This window comes from Etheostoma spectabile, chromosome 24 (assembly GCF_008692095.1).
Source record: "Etheostoma spectabile isolate EspeVRDwgs_2016 chromosome 24, UIUC_Espe_1.0, whole genome shotgun sequence".
Classification (NCBI taxonomy): Eukaryota; Metazoa; Chordata; class Actinopteri; order Perciformes; family Percidae; genus Etheostoma; species Etheostoma spectabile.
The window spans coordinates 9,352,990-9,367,443 of NC_045756.1; the positions used below are offsets into that span (position 1 = coordinate 9,352,990).

The 14,454-nt window shown below is 42.9% G+C and overlaps 1 protein-coding gene and 1 long non-coding RNA gene across 4 annotated transcripts in view; one reads left to right on the plus strand and one right to left on the minus strand.

Moving 5' to 3' along the window:
• The first annotated feature begins 778 nt into the window (after positions 1-778).
• anos1a (anosmin 1a) overlaps positions 779-14,454 on the plus strand; it is a 21,278-nt gene continuing 7,602 nt past the window's right edge. For all 3 annotated transcript variants that reach the window (XM_032506511.1, XM_032506512.1, XM_032506513.1), the window contains exons 1-6: positions 779-1,009; positions 3,495-3,548; positions 8,868-8,933; positions 9,217-9,439; positions 11,756-11,940; positions 13,542-13,671. In XM_032506511.1, coding sequence (XP_032362402.1) covers positions 824-1,009; positions 3,495-3,548; positions 8,868-8,933; positions 9,217-9,439; positions 11,756-11,940; positions 13,542-13,671 — 844 coding nt within the window. In that variant the 5' untranslated portion in view covers positions 779-823. The remainder of the gene's footprint in view (positions 1,010-3,494; positions 3,549-8,867; positions 8,934-9,216; positions 9,440-11,755; positions 11,941-13,541; positions 13,672-14,454) is intronic.
• The window catches only part of LOC116674073 (uncharacterized), a 6,053-nt gene continuing 4,717 nt past the window's right edge, over positions 13,119-14,454 (minus strand). Inside the window, exons 2-3 of the long non-coding RNA XR_004327948.1 lie at positions 14,333-14,335; positions 13,119-13,229 (exon numbers count right to left, since the gene is read on the minus strand). This is a non-coding gene — a long non-coding RNA (uncharacterized LOC116674073). The remainder of the gene's footprint in view (positions 13,230-14,332; positions 14,336-14,454) is intronic.

Consider the following 14,454-nt stretch of genomic DNA (forward strand, 5'->3'; position numbering starts at 1 on the left):
ATTTCAAATGAATGTTTAAAATGTGTTTTTTTGTATGTATGCATCATTCCCCTTACATGAACTAAAAGATTAAAACAGATGCCCAACCGGGGGCGATTCTAGGCTCAGACCTTTAGGGGGGGGGCTCAGCCCCTAATGACAATGTGACACAGATACAGGGCCTTGCAAAAGTGTTAACCCCCCCCCCCTGCTAAATTAGTCATTTCACTGGATAACAATTAATATGTATATTTTGGTATTATATACTATATATATACTTTGAAAAAACTATGAAAGTCCCTTTATGGACTACCACAATCAAATGAAATGATAATATAAATAATAACTCACTAACAGAAACGTTTGCAAACTTTAACTTCAAGCACTTAAATTGATGAAAAAAAAGAAAAGAAAAAAAGACATTTATTGGGGCTCAAGCCCCCCTTCAAGGGGTCTATAACTGTTACTGAACTAAGACCACACAGAATAACACCGTGAACAACAGACAAATACTGTGCAAGTATGAGTATGTTCTGTATATGTATATATTTGTCATTATATTCATTGATTATTTCATATTTCTGTTTAACGTATGTTTGTTTCACCAAGGCAAACTCCACATAAGAGTGAGTTATTGTGGCAATGCCCCCTTTTTCTGATGGTGATCCTCTGTGACTGTGCTGCAGGGATGGAAGCCTCTGAACACCCTGACCCTAATAGTGTCCGCCTATGCTCCCTGGCTCCTCCTCTGGCTATATAAGCTGCAGTGTGACCGGACCTCCATCTCACTGCTCCCCACGGCCTCCTCCTGTTTCACAACCCTGGGAAAAGAAGAAGGAAGACGATGCTGGGTACAACGGGCAGCCTCTCTCTCTGGACTATTTTCCTCCTGGGCTCCAGTGTGCGCGCCAGGAAGCAGCACCGCGATGCCGAGGATGACGAGTCGTGGTCGGAGAGTGTTGCCAGGGCGACGTGCTCGGCGCGGTGCCTCAGGTTGCACAGCGTGGCGGCGCTCTCCACCCCGCTGCCGGTGAGTGGTTCAGGGTTAGGGGTCAGGGGTCAGCAACCTTTACTATCAAAGGAGACAAAAACCAATCTGTCTGTACAGCTCAGTCATAACCCCTTAGCCGGTAGCCAGTGACCCCGCGGCCGGGGAGCAGTTTGGTCTGAACTAGGGTTGCATGATATGAGGAAAATATGCAACATGCGATTACATTGAATATCACTATAACAATATAACTTTGGCTGAATAAACAGATATAAGGGTCCTCAGTTCTGCTGCTTTGTGTTCTGCTAAAGTACATTTCTTGTTGGATTTAAACCAAGTGAAAGGAAATCATTTCCAACATTGAATTCAATATAAAGGCAGCTCTAAAAAAATAACATAATAATGTGCTGTTTTCTGCTGATATTTTCTTTCAACTAACAAAATATCTCTGATTATCTTTCGTTGATATCGCAATGACAATAAACATGATGTCCTGTGCAGAACTATTGTAAAGGGTTGGGGTTGTGGGACGGGGTCAGCCACCTTTACGCTCCATAAATCCATTTTTGGCTTCAAAAAACCAAACCAAATATGTCTGGAGCCGTCAAACTCCATTTATAGGGGACTTTATCTACTGCATAAATGTAGATCTGCTCAGCTTTGACACAGCAGTTCAGAATCTTTCTTTCATCCCCATCTGGGTTCTTTTCAGAAAATGCAGGGTGCTTGTTCTGGAAATATCTTTCAAATATTGTTTTTTGTTTGCCTATTTCTCGCTGCAGACCAAACATAAAGGCTGGCTAGCAGCGTGGGCGTTTGAAGTAAACCAATCAGTCCACTCAAGATTAAATTCTCTGTTTTCCTCCAATACATACATACACACACACACACACATATATATATATATATATATATATATATATATATATATATATATATATATATACACACACACACACACACACACTTATCTATTTTTTTTTTATGTGTGTGTATCTATTGCAACCCTAGCAAGTGTTTTGGACAGCTTTAGTTACTAGTTACTTTAGTTACTAGTTACTTTAGTTACTCCACTACATTCATCTGACAGGTTTAGTTACTAGTTACTTTAGTTACTAGTTACTGGTTACTTTAGTTACTCCACTACATTCACCTGACAGCTTTAGTTACTAGTTACTTTAGTTACTAGTTACTTTAGTTACTCCACTACATTCATCTGACAGCTTTAGTTACTAGTTACTTTAGTTACTCCACTACATTCACCTGACAGCTTTAGTTACTAGTTACTTTAGTTACTAGTTACTTTACACATTAAGATTTCCGCACACTAAACACATGTAGTTAATATTCTGATGTTTTATTATAAAGTAACCTAGCAACAATATAACAACCTCCAGGTCCAGCTGAGATGATGATGTCATTAAACACAGCTGGTTGGATCCTTTACTCTTTCTAAGGTGTTTTATTACTTTAACTACATTTTCCTGAGGATACTTACACACTTTTACTGAAGTAACATTTTCAATGCAGGTCTTTTACTTGTAACAAAGTATTGCAACAGTGTGGTATTAGTACTTTTACTGCAGTAGAGTATCTGAATACTACTGCCCCTGGAGTCACACTGAAAATCTAAATCCAGCGTCCCACCATGTCCTGTGAGCTGCCCGGTGCTCCTGCTCTGCCCCCGTTACATAAGCCTAACCCTAGCAGAACCACAACGGCCATGTGACCTCTGGAGACAAACTACTTACATTGCCTGTCTCCAGGGAGCGATCTGCCAGGGGGGATGCGTGGGATTTCCCTCTTTCTGGGCTACATATCCCTGCCTCTGCCCCCCCCCCCCAGAGTGCTCTTGACTTAACCAATATACCAGATATTATACACCTAAAATAGAAGTATTTTAAACAAAGTGTAACACTGTAAGTAGAACACGTCTGAGTGACAGTTGCTGGTTGTATTTAGAGTTGTCGGCTATGGAAAAAGATGGTTTGGATTAAAAACACTCCCGAGGAAGGAACAAGTGTTTCCTAGGTGAAAGTATGAAGCGAACCCCGTTCTCCAGCTTGAAAGCGCTGTGTTTTAGCTCGACATTTCGATGTGCTATTTCATTCTGGGATTATTTTCCATTATATTGAAGTGCATACATTACGTTTTGGTAAGGCTGGCCCTGTTCCACGACAGTATATCCAGGGTTTTGGAAGCGGGGTATTATTCTTGCACGTTTTGTTTTATTATGCATGATCAAAAATAACTCAGCATTTCCACAAATCGTACCCTGTCTGTCTCTACTATGATAGCACTGTAACTACATGACATTACCATTTATTCTTCTGCCCTTAATTACCAGAATTGTTGGGTCTTTTTAAATTATAGAGTGTGGTCTAGACCTACTTTACCAGTGAAGTGTTCTGAGATAACTCTTATTATGATTCGATACTATAAATAAAATTGAATTTAAATTGAACTTAATTGAATGAAACTCACCTGTGCGTCTCTCTTCGTCTCCCTTGTTTCCTCTCCTCTTCAGAATGGATTTGATGGATCCCTGGGCTGGTGTCGTAGTCATAACCAATGTTCTAAGGTATGCAACCGGTGTTATCCAAAACTTTTTGAAGCTTGTACATGGAATATATCATGCCTATCTTTCAGATTTGAAGCAATATTTAAGATTTAAGAGGGAATTCTTCAAAGCTTTACCCAACAACATGAAATACGACCTCACATCCAAACCACAGAAGGCAACAGTCAGTTATGCTAAACGCATGCAGATGAATATAAATATTCCGTTTCACTGGGAAATGCGTCACTCAGTACAAAAGCTGAAGACACTTCGGTCTCACAGGGACTTTAACACAGAAAGATGTTTCTTCATTTGCAAAATGCACACTTTGTTCAGTAAAATGTTGTGGAGAAGCTACTGCTGAGCCCCCTCAGACGTTTTCTGATTTTGGATATAATATGGCAGAGCTTGACTTTTATTACTCCCTGCCTCTTTTATGAGCGTTGATGTATTAGCTGAGAAACTGGTGTGATGTATAGGACGTCAAAGAAAAAAATGGCAAGTTTGGTGATGAATGGTCAAGCTTAGAAAACAGGCAAAAGCTACTGCAGCAGGTTCACACACACACACACACACACACACACACACACACACACACACACAGTGATGTCTTACTCTGGAACCCATACTCTCTCCACACTTGGTCAGGGTCTCTCAGCGTCCGATACCCCCTTCAGCGTCTGGATGGAACGCAGCGGGCGGAGCATCTTGACCACAGAGCTGTGAAATGACGTAGTATTAAGAGAGACTAGTGTGAAATCTGCATAGGAGGCAGGTTGGGGGGGTGGATGGGTCAAACAACACAGGACTTTCCCCCAGGAGACTGGGATTCATGTCCAGGTCTTGTCCCGCGTGTCACTGAAACGTACATTTAATAACCCCACCCCCCCATCTTTTTTCCACTACTTCTTGCTCACTCACAGATCAAACAGGTGTTTCAGAGAATACTGCAACAAACACTGCGTTCTCTGTGCATGCTTGTAGTGAGCACACTACCTACAGAAGCACCGTGCTGCTCGCTTTTTAGATATTCAACATCCCCCACAAGGAAGATTGCCTCCTCATTGAGCACTGGAGATATTAACACGCCCGAGCAGCCTCTGACTTTGGTCCCCGTGCCATCCAAGTGATGGCTAATTCTTCTGACACGTTAGCACATAGACATCTCCCCATGCAGCTGCATTATTAAAAGCTTCCAAAGTGAGACATCCAGACCATTTATTGCATGATCACAGGGAGAAATGGTTGAATTATTCTTGACCTGAATATAAGACAACCCCAATAATATGACGACCCCCCTTTTTATTTAAGAGTAAGATCCTTTTTTTAAACATGAAAACAACTGCAAAACCCACCAGACTCCATGTAAATTATCAGTACTTTCCATGGAAAAACAGGGTCATGGTTGAAAAAAAGCAAAGTTACCCTTCGAGGAGCATCATCGTTGTCGTATGGCTCATTCATTCATAAGTACATTTTATGAACAATGAACCATGCATGGAAAGAAAAAGTATAACTTTATTTCTGAACACTTTGCTGTCACTATCAGATAATATTTCAGATGCTTTATTTCAGACCTGAAACTCTCCATATTGTGACATTCTTCTTTTAGGCAACCGTAACATTTTAGTTTAACTAAAATCTGCATCACAGCATACTAACAACATGGCAACAAAGTATCATATCAGTAACTGCTGATTCACACTTAATATGCTGTTATGTTCATTATAAGACTCAAATATGTTTCGCAGGTCCAGACAAGTTTTTGGGCCAAAAAATGTCTCTTTTCATTGTAAAGGTTCCTGACTCGTGGGCTTGTTGAAGCTTGTTGCTGCGAGACAGCCCATCCTTTTGGCTCTCGTGTCGTCCTTGCGGACCCTGGTGGTAATGAGTGCTTGTTAATCCTTCTGTCACTATCTCCTCCAGGCAGACAGCCATTTTGCAAAGTGCCCGAGTTGATTAGCGACACACTCCCACACGGTCCTGTTAAAGGAGCTCAAGATGGCATTACTGTAGCATCTAGTCCACAACGACTTGGCAGCCATCGCTGGACTTCATGGTCCCTACAGCCTCGTTGTGATGTTTTGACTGAGAGCCAGACATCCTTTTCTTTTAGCCCTCCTCGCATTATACTCACATTTTCAAACGTATAAAATGAACTTGTGGAACAAATTTGCTTGCCGTTTGTTCCTTGGGAAAAGCCCAGGTCTTGTCTGTGGAAGTTAAAGGTCTGGAATGCTTTCAAAGACGAGCGGGAGTTGTTGGAAAAAGGAAACCGGGACAAACACGAGGCCAGGTCTGTTTCCACTCAGAGGAGTTTGTCTGGGCAGCGAATCAAACCGTGTCGAGCGCCGAAAGAGGAGCATTTTTACACGGTCAGCAGAGAAGATGTTCACTCCATTATCCTTGGTTGGTCATGGAGGAGTGCTGGGAGACACACACACACACACCACACACACACACACACACACACACACACACACACACACACACAGACACACACACACACACACACACACACGGCTTTACACCGCTGCCAAATAAACACAAGGCATGTTCTGTGACCTAAAAGAACAGCTAGGATCCAATTTGGTTCTAAATTCTGCAGCCGAGACAAAAATATCTGTAGTCTTGGCTACCACTTGGAACTGAGGCTACTTTTGCTTTTTAAGTGTTTTTGGAGCCAAAAGTATTCTCAAGTGTTTTTATCAACATCCTGGTATACTGGACATAAACAGGAGGCAGTGTGGAGACTCTGCCCATTGCTGGTAGTTACCATGGTAACGTTAGTAGCTTTAGTCTCAGAGAATGAGATGTTGTGACCAAAAAGATCCAATCAGGAGGAGGAACGTTGGCGTCAGGGTTGGCGTTGCCAAAGGTCTCCGGTTGGAGCCGTTGAGACGGCAACACAATCCCGCAGATTCATGACAAACACGGGTCAGAGCAGGGGGAATGAGAGGGGGCAACGCCAGAGCAGGGCGAATGAGAGGGGGGAAACACCAGAGCAGGGGGAATGAGAGGGGAATGAGAAGGGGGAACATCAGAGCAGGGGAATGAGAGGGGAAGAGAAGGGGGAAACATCGAGCAGGGGGGAATGAGAGGGGGGAGCACCAGAGCAGGGGGAATGAGAGGGGCAAACGCCAGAGCAGGGGGAATGAGAGGGAGAAACGTAGCAGAATATTAGAATATTAGTTTTTTAATTTAAATGTAGCGGTGTAAATGTAGCCTTAGGTGCTTTGACATCCCAATGTTCCCAACAGTCAGCTTTATTTCCGACTTAGTGGAATGAAATGCTTGAGGTGAGCTTGATATGAGGCGGAAAACTGAGTGACGCTGGGCACGAGAGTGGGGACGTCAGTCTGGATTAGTGGACAAGTTGTCGGGTGGAGAGCGGAGGGGGGAGATGGGAGATGGCAGGGCTGGCACAGGGCTATCAGACACGCTCCACCGAGTCTTCACTGCAAAGGAAGAGCCGTGCACAGTGTGGTCCATTTGCCAGCCCCCCCCCCCCCCCCATCCGCTCTCTGCAGCAGAATTTTAGAAGCTGTGACAGTAAATATTATAATGTGTGTGGAATCTAATGGAAACACAATATTGACCTGAATATCACACTCTTTTTATCAGACCTACAGTCATTAATCGATTAATTGTCAACCATGAAAATAATGGCCAACTATTCAGATTATCGATTCATCCATTTGTAATTTTTTTTAAATAAAAAAACGTTTCTTAAAACCCTTTTTTTTTAATCTGCACGTTTTTTCCAATGCTTTTGTTGAAACACTGGACACTTCATTATACTCATGATTAACATTACCAAGCCTGGTCCTAACTGCTGAGCTGGTGTTTGTTAAGACCACTCTTTAGAATTGTCTTCACGTCGGTTGCACCAACCAAACTTAAGCCTAGGGTTAACTACGCCTGGTCTTAGCATGTCCGTATAGCAACGTGCATTGTTAGGATTTGTTGTAAAGGATTTTCCTTTGTTTCGATGAGTTGTAGCCATTTCAATGGGGGACCAAAGAAAAAGAAAAAGTAATTTCACAGACTTTGAGATACACATAAAATTAGTAGAGCTGTACAGGCAGCACAGACATACGTTGACTGCCAAGCAGTCCAACGTTATAACAACACACAGACAGATAACAGCGGCCATCGAGGACGGCTCTGACTCACGCAGCCTTCGTACGGTAAAAGACCTCCTGAGCAGACCACAGAAAGAGCAGTCCTCATAAAAAACCCTCCAACCGGTGGGGGTCCTCCCCCTAAAACCTCAGTTTATAGTGACATAATTATAGTGACATGCTGTCTCTCCAGGTCGTCCATACAGGCAGCGAGAGGGAAGGTGTGTAGAAACGTGCTTAGATTTGGACTTTACGCATGCCCTGACTAGGCTGAAGAATTAGTCTTAGTGGGAAGAGGGCTTAAGCCAAGATGGTGCAACTGGCATAACTATTAGGTCGGACTTCGAACGCTGAGTTAAGACGTGCTTAGCTTAAGACCAGGCGTAAGCACCTGTTGACTTCCACTCATTGGACATTAGATAAAAGTATCCAAACTCCTGTGAAATACAGTACATCAGACATTTGTTCATAGTTAACCGTACTTCTCTAGCAGTGTCCTTGTGTTGCTCTCCTCCCCGCTGTTTCTCACTTCAGCATGAAATTACAATCAGTGTACCCTCTCTCCCCTGGGTGGCCTCTGCTAACTGGTGCAGGATGCAGCGTCATGGTGTAGAGGTCGGTGCTTTTACGTGGTGCCACGCTCCAGAAACAGTTTAAGAAAGTCAGAGAACTCCAGCTCTTTTCCCCTCCAGGAGTGCTGTGTGGACTGGCCAGTCGACCTTCCTTGAGGAGAAAGGTCTGGCAATGCAAGACTAGCGTTTACATGACGGGTATTGAATGAAGTAGAAACGGTACCCAGCCCTATTCAACACCCAGGAGGTGTTATTGGTTAACTCACTTTGCAATGGTTTTGCTTTGAAGGTTATTGTGTGCTTCAAGCTTTTACTGTGTGTTTTAGAGTACCAATTAGGTCTGATGGCCGATTCAAAAGGTGACGCAGTACAGGACATTCCCAAAAGAACAATGACAGACAATAATCTGACTGGCAAATTCAAGCCCCCTACCTCAGGCTTTAATACTAAAACTCACAGTCTGAATGAGTCATGTCAGCATACTAGAGACTTATTGTTACCTGTAATAGCGCTCTTTGATTGAAATGATCCCACTGACTCTGTTCTGTGGTAAGAAGCTGTCTGCCAGGGACACCTTTTGTACTGTGATGACATCTGTATCTGTAATTGTATATCATTGTTCACTCTTGCTTTCCCGTCCACAGTGCCTGGAGCCCTGCAAAGATTCCTGGGAGATGAAGAGGAAAAGCGATTGCAGAGAGCTGTGTGAGGTACGCTGCAACACTGGCTGCTTCCTCTGCACTAGTATTTTGGGATCAGGAACTAGTGATTTAACTTGAAATCAGAAAATCTGTCAATTGTGCGCTTGTTTTTCCGGGGTAGAGCTGAATCAGAACAATCAATCGGTCACAGGGAATACGGTTAGACACAATTTCATTTATGTACTGTAAGTAGTTTTGGATCCAGAGGGAAAGTGACTAGACTTTTAGCAAAGATCGGGTCAATTTAACTGGATATTTGGTGAATGACAATTCAATCAATCAATCAATTTAGCGGGTGTTTCCCAAGAAGCACTGGGAGTGTGTGACCAGCTGTGAGTTCCTTCAGTCCGTGTTGGCAGTGAAGCAAGGCAGCTGCCCGCCTCCAGAAAGAGCCAGCGGGTTTGCAGCGGCCTGCGTAGAGAGCTGTGATGATGACCGAGAATGCTCCAATCAGAAGAAATGCTGCTCCAACGGCTGCGGCCACACCTGCCAGTCTCCCAGAGACCTCTACAAAGGTAAGGAGAGCCATGAGAACTGCCGTTTAGCATGCTGTTGATCTACTTAAGAAAGTGTGTGTTTTCAACCTAAACCGTATTTTCCCAATGTTATAGAGCGAGAACGCTGTGATCGTCAGCCGCCAACTGGGCTCTAATGTAACTAGTGGGCTTAGAAAATTAAGAAAAGGATTCACCAACCTTCATGAAGCTTCATTTGGATATTGGAGCACTAATTTAATGCCAAGATGAGCAGCAAACATTGCACAGCACTGATAAATCAATCAATTCAAACCTTCCTGTTTAATTTGTTCTTTTCTATGATAGAGCTACATTTTTTAGAAAAGTGCTGTTATTATTATTCTTCTTATTTTTAAGCATTTTTACTGTGGCACACTTAAACTGTCATAAAAGTCTCGTCTACCTAAAAACTGTCATCCCAGCCTCCCTTGGGCCTCTAATTCCAGATGGAAAATCTCTCGCTAACTAAGTGTGTGTGTGTCTGTGCTGCTCTGAGTCAGGTGGAGCATGCCCTACTTAGGCTTCATTGTCAAACGAGGGCTGGGGGGGGAAACGATCCTGTGAGCTTGCAGCAGTGTGTCCAGGCCCCGCTGATGCCAACACACACGACAAGAGAGGAATTATGTGTGGAACTCATTTAGCCGTTTCACGCCGTGACACTGAGTGAAGCTGTGAGTCGCCACGGCCCCGGGGGACGCGGTCTGACCCGGCTGACAGCTCAATGTCCTCTCTGCACACTCTATGGGCTGAGAATAGAAACACTAATCACAGGCGTCAGAGCTACAACAAGTAGATCTGACCAGCCAACTGGTCAACTATACATTTAAAATGGGCTTAAAGCGCCATTGAAACCATAACCAAGATCCTACATCTGGTTCCCAAAACCAAGATGGTGATGCCCGTTTCGCCAAAGTCAGGGATTCAAAACGCCCGGTCCACAATCCACTAATTTTACAGTCTAAGATTTATGTAACAAAAGAAATTCTTCTTGTAGGCTCCCTTAAATATTCCCTCAACTGTTACTCTGTTTGACTTTTGGTGGAATAAATGAATGGATGAATATTTTTTTTTTTATTGTGTCATGCACAGTAAAAGTATGCCCAGCCCAAACGGACACCCTTATTCATAGAAGGGGACCAGATACCACAATAGCTGTTGGTTTGGTTTTAGTTTTTATCCTGTTTTTTTGTCCTGTTTTTTGTTATTTCTCCGTGTTTCCTCCCTGGACTTCTATTGTTGGTCCTGTCTTGTTTTTCCCTTGAGTGTCTGTATGTTCTGTTTCCTGTTTTATTTTGATAGTCTGGTTTTCTGTGCTGTCTTGTCTTTAGTTCTACTTCCTGTGTTTTCCTGCTCCTGTGATTACCTGATGTCTTCCACCTGTTTCCCAGCCCTCTCGTCACCTGCGTCTCGTCATCTCGTTACCCGGTGTGTTTAGGGTCTGTGCTCCCGTCTCTTGTCAGATCGTTTTGTTCGACTTCCTGTTTTGGACTTTGTCTGTGTGCTGCTTTGTTCCTGATGTATGTTCCCTTGTTGGTTTCTGTGACCAGAGTTTTCCCTGTGAGTTTTTCCCTGCTGTGTTTCTCTGTTTTCTTCTCGCCCTTTTCCACCCGGACCTTTTTTGGAGTTTTGAATTTTGGATTTTTGGGGATTTTTGGACTTTGAGTTTTGCCTGTTGGATTGTGTTTGGGTTGGACAATAAATCCTGTGTATAAACCTTCTACTGTCTGCTTGCCTCATACTTGCATTTTTGGTCCTCGTTCCCTGCACCCCCTCAACAATAGCAACATGAATTGTCTTTTTTGCCATGCTTTAGAGACAAAGGTCACCGAATAACCCATAAAATCTAAACAACCACTCATTTTGGCCATCAGTAACATTTTTAAAAAAGCTTCTTTTTCTGAGACATTTTGTTCCTCTGTGTGGTAATTTTGTCTTTTTTTACATCATTTTGGACCGATGTCACCATATCTGTCTAAAGCACTGGAAAAGCTCGAGGATGATAAACAAATACCATTTGAAAAAAAAAGCTTGCTAAAGAATTCCGACTAAACTTATTACATCAGAGAAGTCTTTTAGTCACGTTTGGCTTAGGTACTGCCCAAAATGGCTTGGCGCCGTACATAAACCTTACAATTGTGCAAAAGAAAATTGGACTTATTCTATATTTCTCCTAACTCCTATAGTTGGCACCTTTTTATTGTTTTGGACATTTTTAAATCTACCAACTTCAAGGGCAGGGGGATGGACTCCTATTCTCAACCTGTGACTCCACAGTAAGGTTGCTGTAACATAAAGTTCAAGATGGTTGTTTTCCAGGTGTTCCTCTGAAGCCGAGGAAGGAGCTGGGCTTTGAGGAGCTCTCGTCTGGTCAGCTGACGGTGCGTTGGTCCTCCCGCTTCAACATCTCGGCTGAGCCGGTGGTCTACATCCTGCAGAGGAGGTGGAACTTTGGCATCCAGCCCAGCGAAGACGCCGCTACGTCGTGGCAGCTGGTTGCACAGGTTAGTTTAGGGGTTGTAATAGAGATGTTCCCATAGCATTTATTGCTTCTCAATACAGACTGAATTTTCTGAGATAGTAATTCCGTGTGCTTTCAACCATTTTTTGAACAAAGAGTGCCACCAAGTGGTATCAGAAAATTAATACAATGCTTCATTTGGACATTACTACATTTTGGCCATTTACATTTTGGGTTTTTAACCCAGACATGACCATATTTGGACAAGAAGGTGTAGCTGGAGGGAGCATTTTGTTTCCAAGTATAGCAACTGTGTGAGTACTGTACTATGTAAAAGCGCTTTGAGTAGTTGTTAAGACTAGAAAGCGCTAAATAAGAACAGTCCATTCACATTTGTTAAGATTATGGTTTGGCTTAAAAAAAGTACTTTGGGTTGCTATTTTAAAGCAAACATCAATGTGTTGCATACAGTCATAAATACGTGGAATACATACAAATGATGCATTTCTATTGAGGACAGTTTGCCCAATGTATGTTGCCTGGCGTTCAAGATTAAAATTGTGGGACATATTCAAGTTCTCACAACTGCATTTATTGTACTGTAGTTCCTAACTGGACAAACTAAAACTAATGAGTGTATCAGTCCTTATTTAAGACTCCCAACTAAAAACTTAGTTTAGAAAACTTCTAAACTTCAGAGCGTGCTGCTGACAGCCTGGTAATAGGGATTTTAAAAGGCTTAATGGCATTCAGCTTAGAAAACTATTGCTTTAAATGAGTATTTTGATTGAGGGTAAAGGTAATTATGCTGCACTGATGAACAGAGGAAGATCTCAGTCGTCCGTGGGTGGACTACATACATAATCATTAACATCATTATATCATTAAATACCATCTCTTAAATCCCATTGTCACACAATACATTTTTATGGCTCTGCGCTGGCGGTAGCTGTGGGCGTTATGTTTCTGGGTCGTCCGTCTGTCCCGGGGCAGAGCCAGACGCTGGAAACATTCAGGGCTGTTGTTGAGGATGACTCATTTGGTTCCCTGCCACCTAAAGAGAGGCAGAATATGTCAGATGACACAGGTCGGGTTGTTGCATTCATTTTTGCGGTCAAGTCATTAGCTCATGAATATTAATGAGCTCAGGCAACATGAAGTCAGACTGACCAGCTGTTGTGATTGGTCTGATTTCTCTTCTTATTTCTTTTCAGTGGTTAGAGCTGACAGAGGAGGTAGCAGTTCATCTTCACACACACATACATACATGGACCTCGCAGATTTGGACAAATGCAAGGAAAAGGTTTTGTGTGGCCAGGGCACCTTTAATAACTTCAAAGATTTGGCTCTATTGAGAACACATTCAGGGCTGGAGCTTTCAGTCAACCACATCAAATTTCAGACACAGTAACACCGACGCTACATATCGATGATACAAACCAGTTGAGACTTAGCAGAAAAACAAACCTGTTGAAAATATTTTAATTTAACTAGGTGCACATTGGTTTTCAGTTCTTAAATGACAAATTCATTGTGAATTTTCTGTTTGTGTTTTCTTGAGTTTGAAAACCAACATTCTCTTGGGATCGAAAGAAGACAAACATCCATGTTTTCTTTAAGCCAACTCTTATTGATTCACCATAGACCACGGAGCAGGGAGCGGGGCTCTCTGACATCCGGCCGGGGCGCTGGTACCAGTTCAGAGTGGCGGCCGTCAACACCCACGGCACCAGAGGTTTCACCACGCCCAGCAAACACTTCCACTCTAGCAGAGGTAAGACCGATTGGTTGTTGAGTCACTTTATATATAAAGCTTGAAGCCCAGTTCAGACCAAGATAAACAAGTTGTGGCCATTTGTGATTAAAGTGCCCATATTATCAACATTTTCATGTTCATGATTGCATTTTGACGACGTACCAGAATAGGTTTCCATGGTTTCATTTTCATAAAACACCATATTTTTGTTTTACTGCACATTGCTGCAGATCCTGTTTTCACCCTGTGTGTTTAGGTCTCTGTTTTAGATCCAGAGTGAGACATTTCACTAGTTTCATCTCCAGAGTGAGACATATCACTAGTTTTATCTCCAGAGTGAGACATCTCACTAGTTTTATCTCCAGAGTGAGACATCTCCCTAGTTTTAGCTCCGGAGTGAGACATCTCACCTGTTTTAGCTCCAGAGTGAGACATACCACTAGTTTTATCTCCAGAGTGAGACATATCACTAGTTTCATCTCCAGAGTGAGACATCTCACTAGTTTTATCTCCAGATTGAGACATCTCACTAGTTTTATCTCCAGAGTGAGACATCTCACTAGTTTTATCTCCAGATTGAGACGTCTCACTAGTTTTAGCTCCAGAGTGAGACATCTCACTAGTTTTAGCTCCAGAGTGAGACATCTCTCTTCTATCCTATCTTTGTTGGGAGCTGCACATGCTCAGTAGCTCGGTAAGATCCATCAGCTGATAACTCTTTCTCCAGCTTTGGTCAGTCCAAGGCAGAATTAGCCGGGAGACTTCTTCTAGACCAGGGCCACTTGTGGAATACCTGCACAA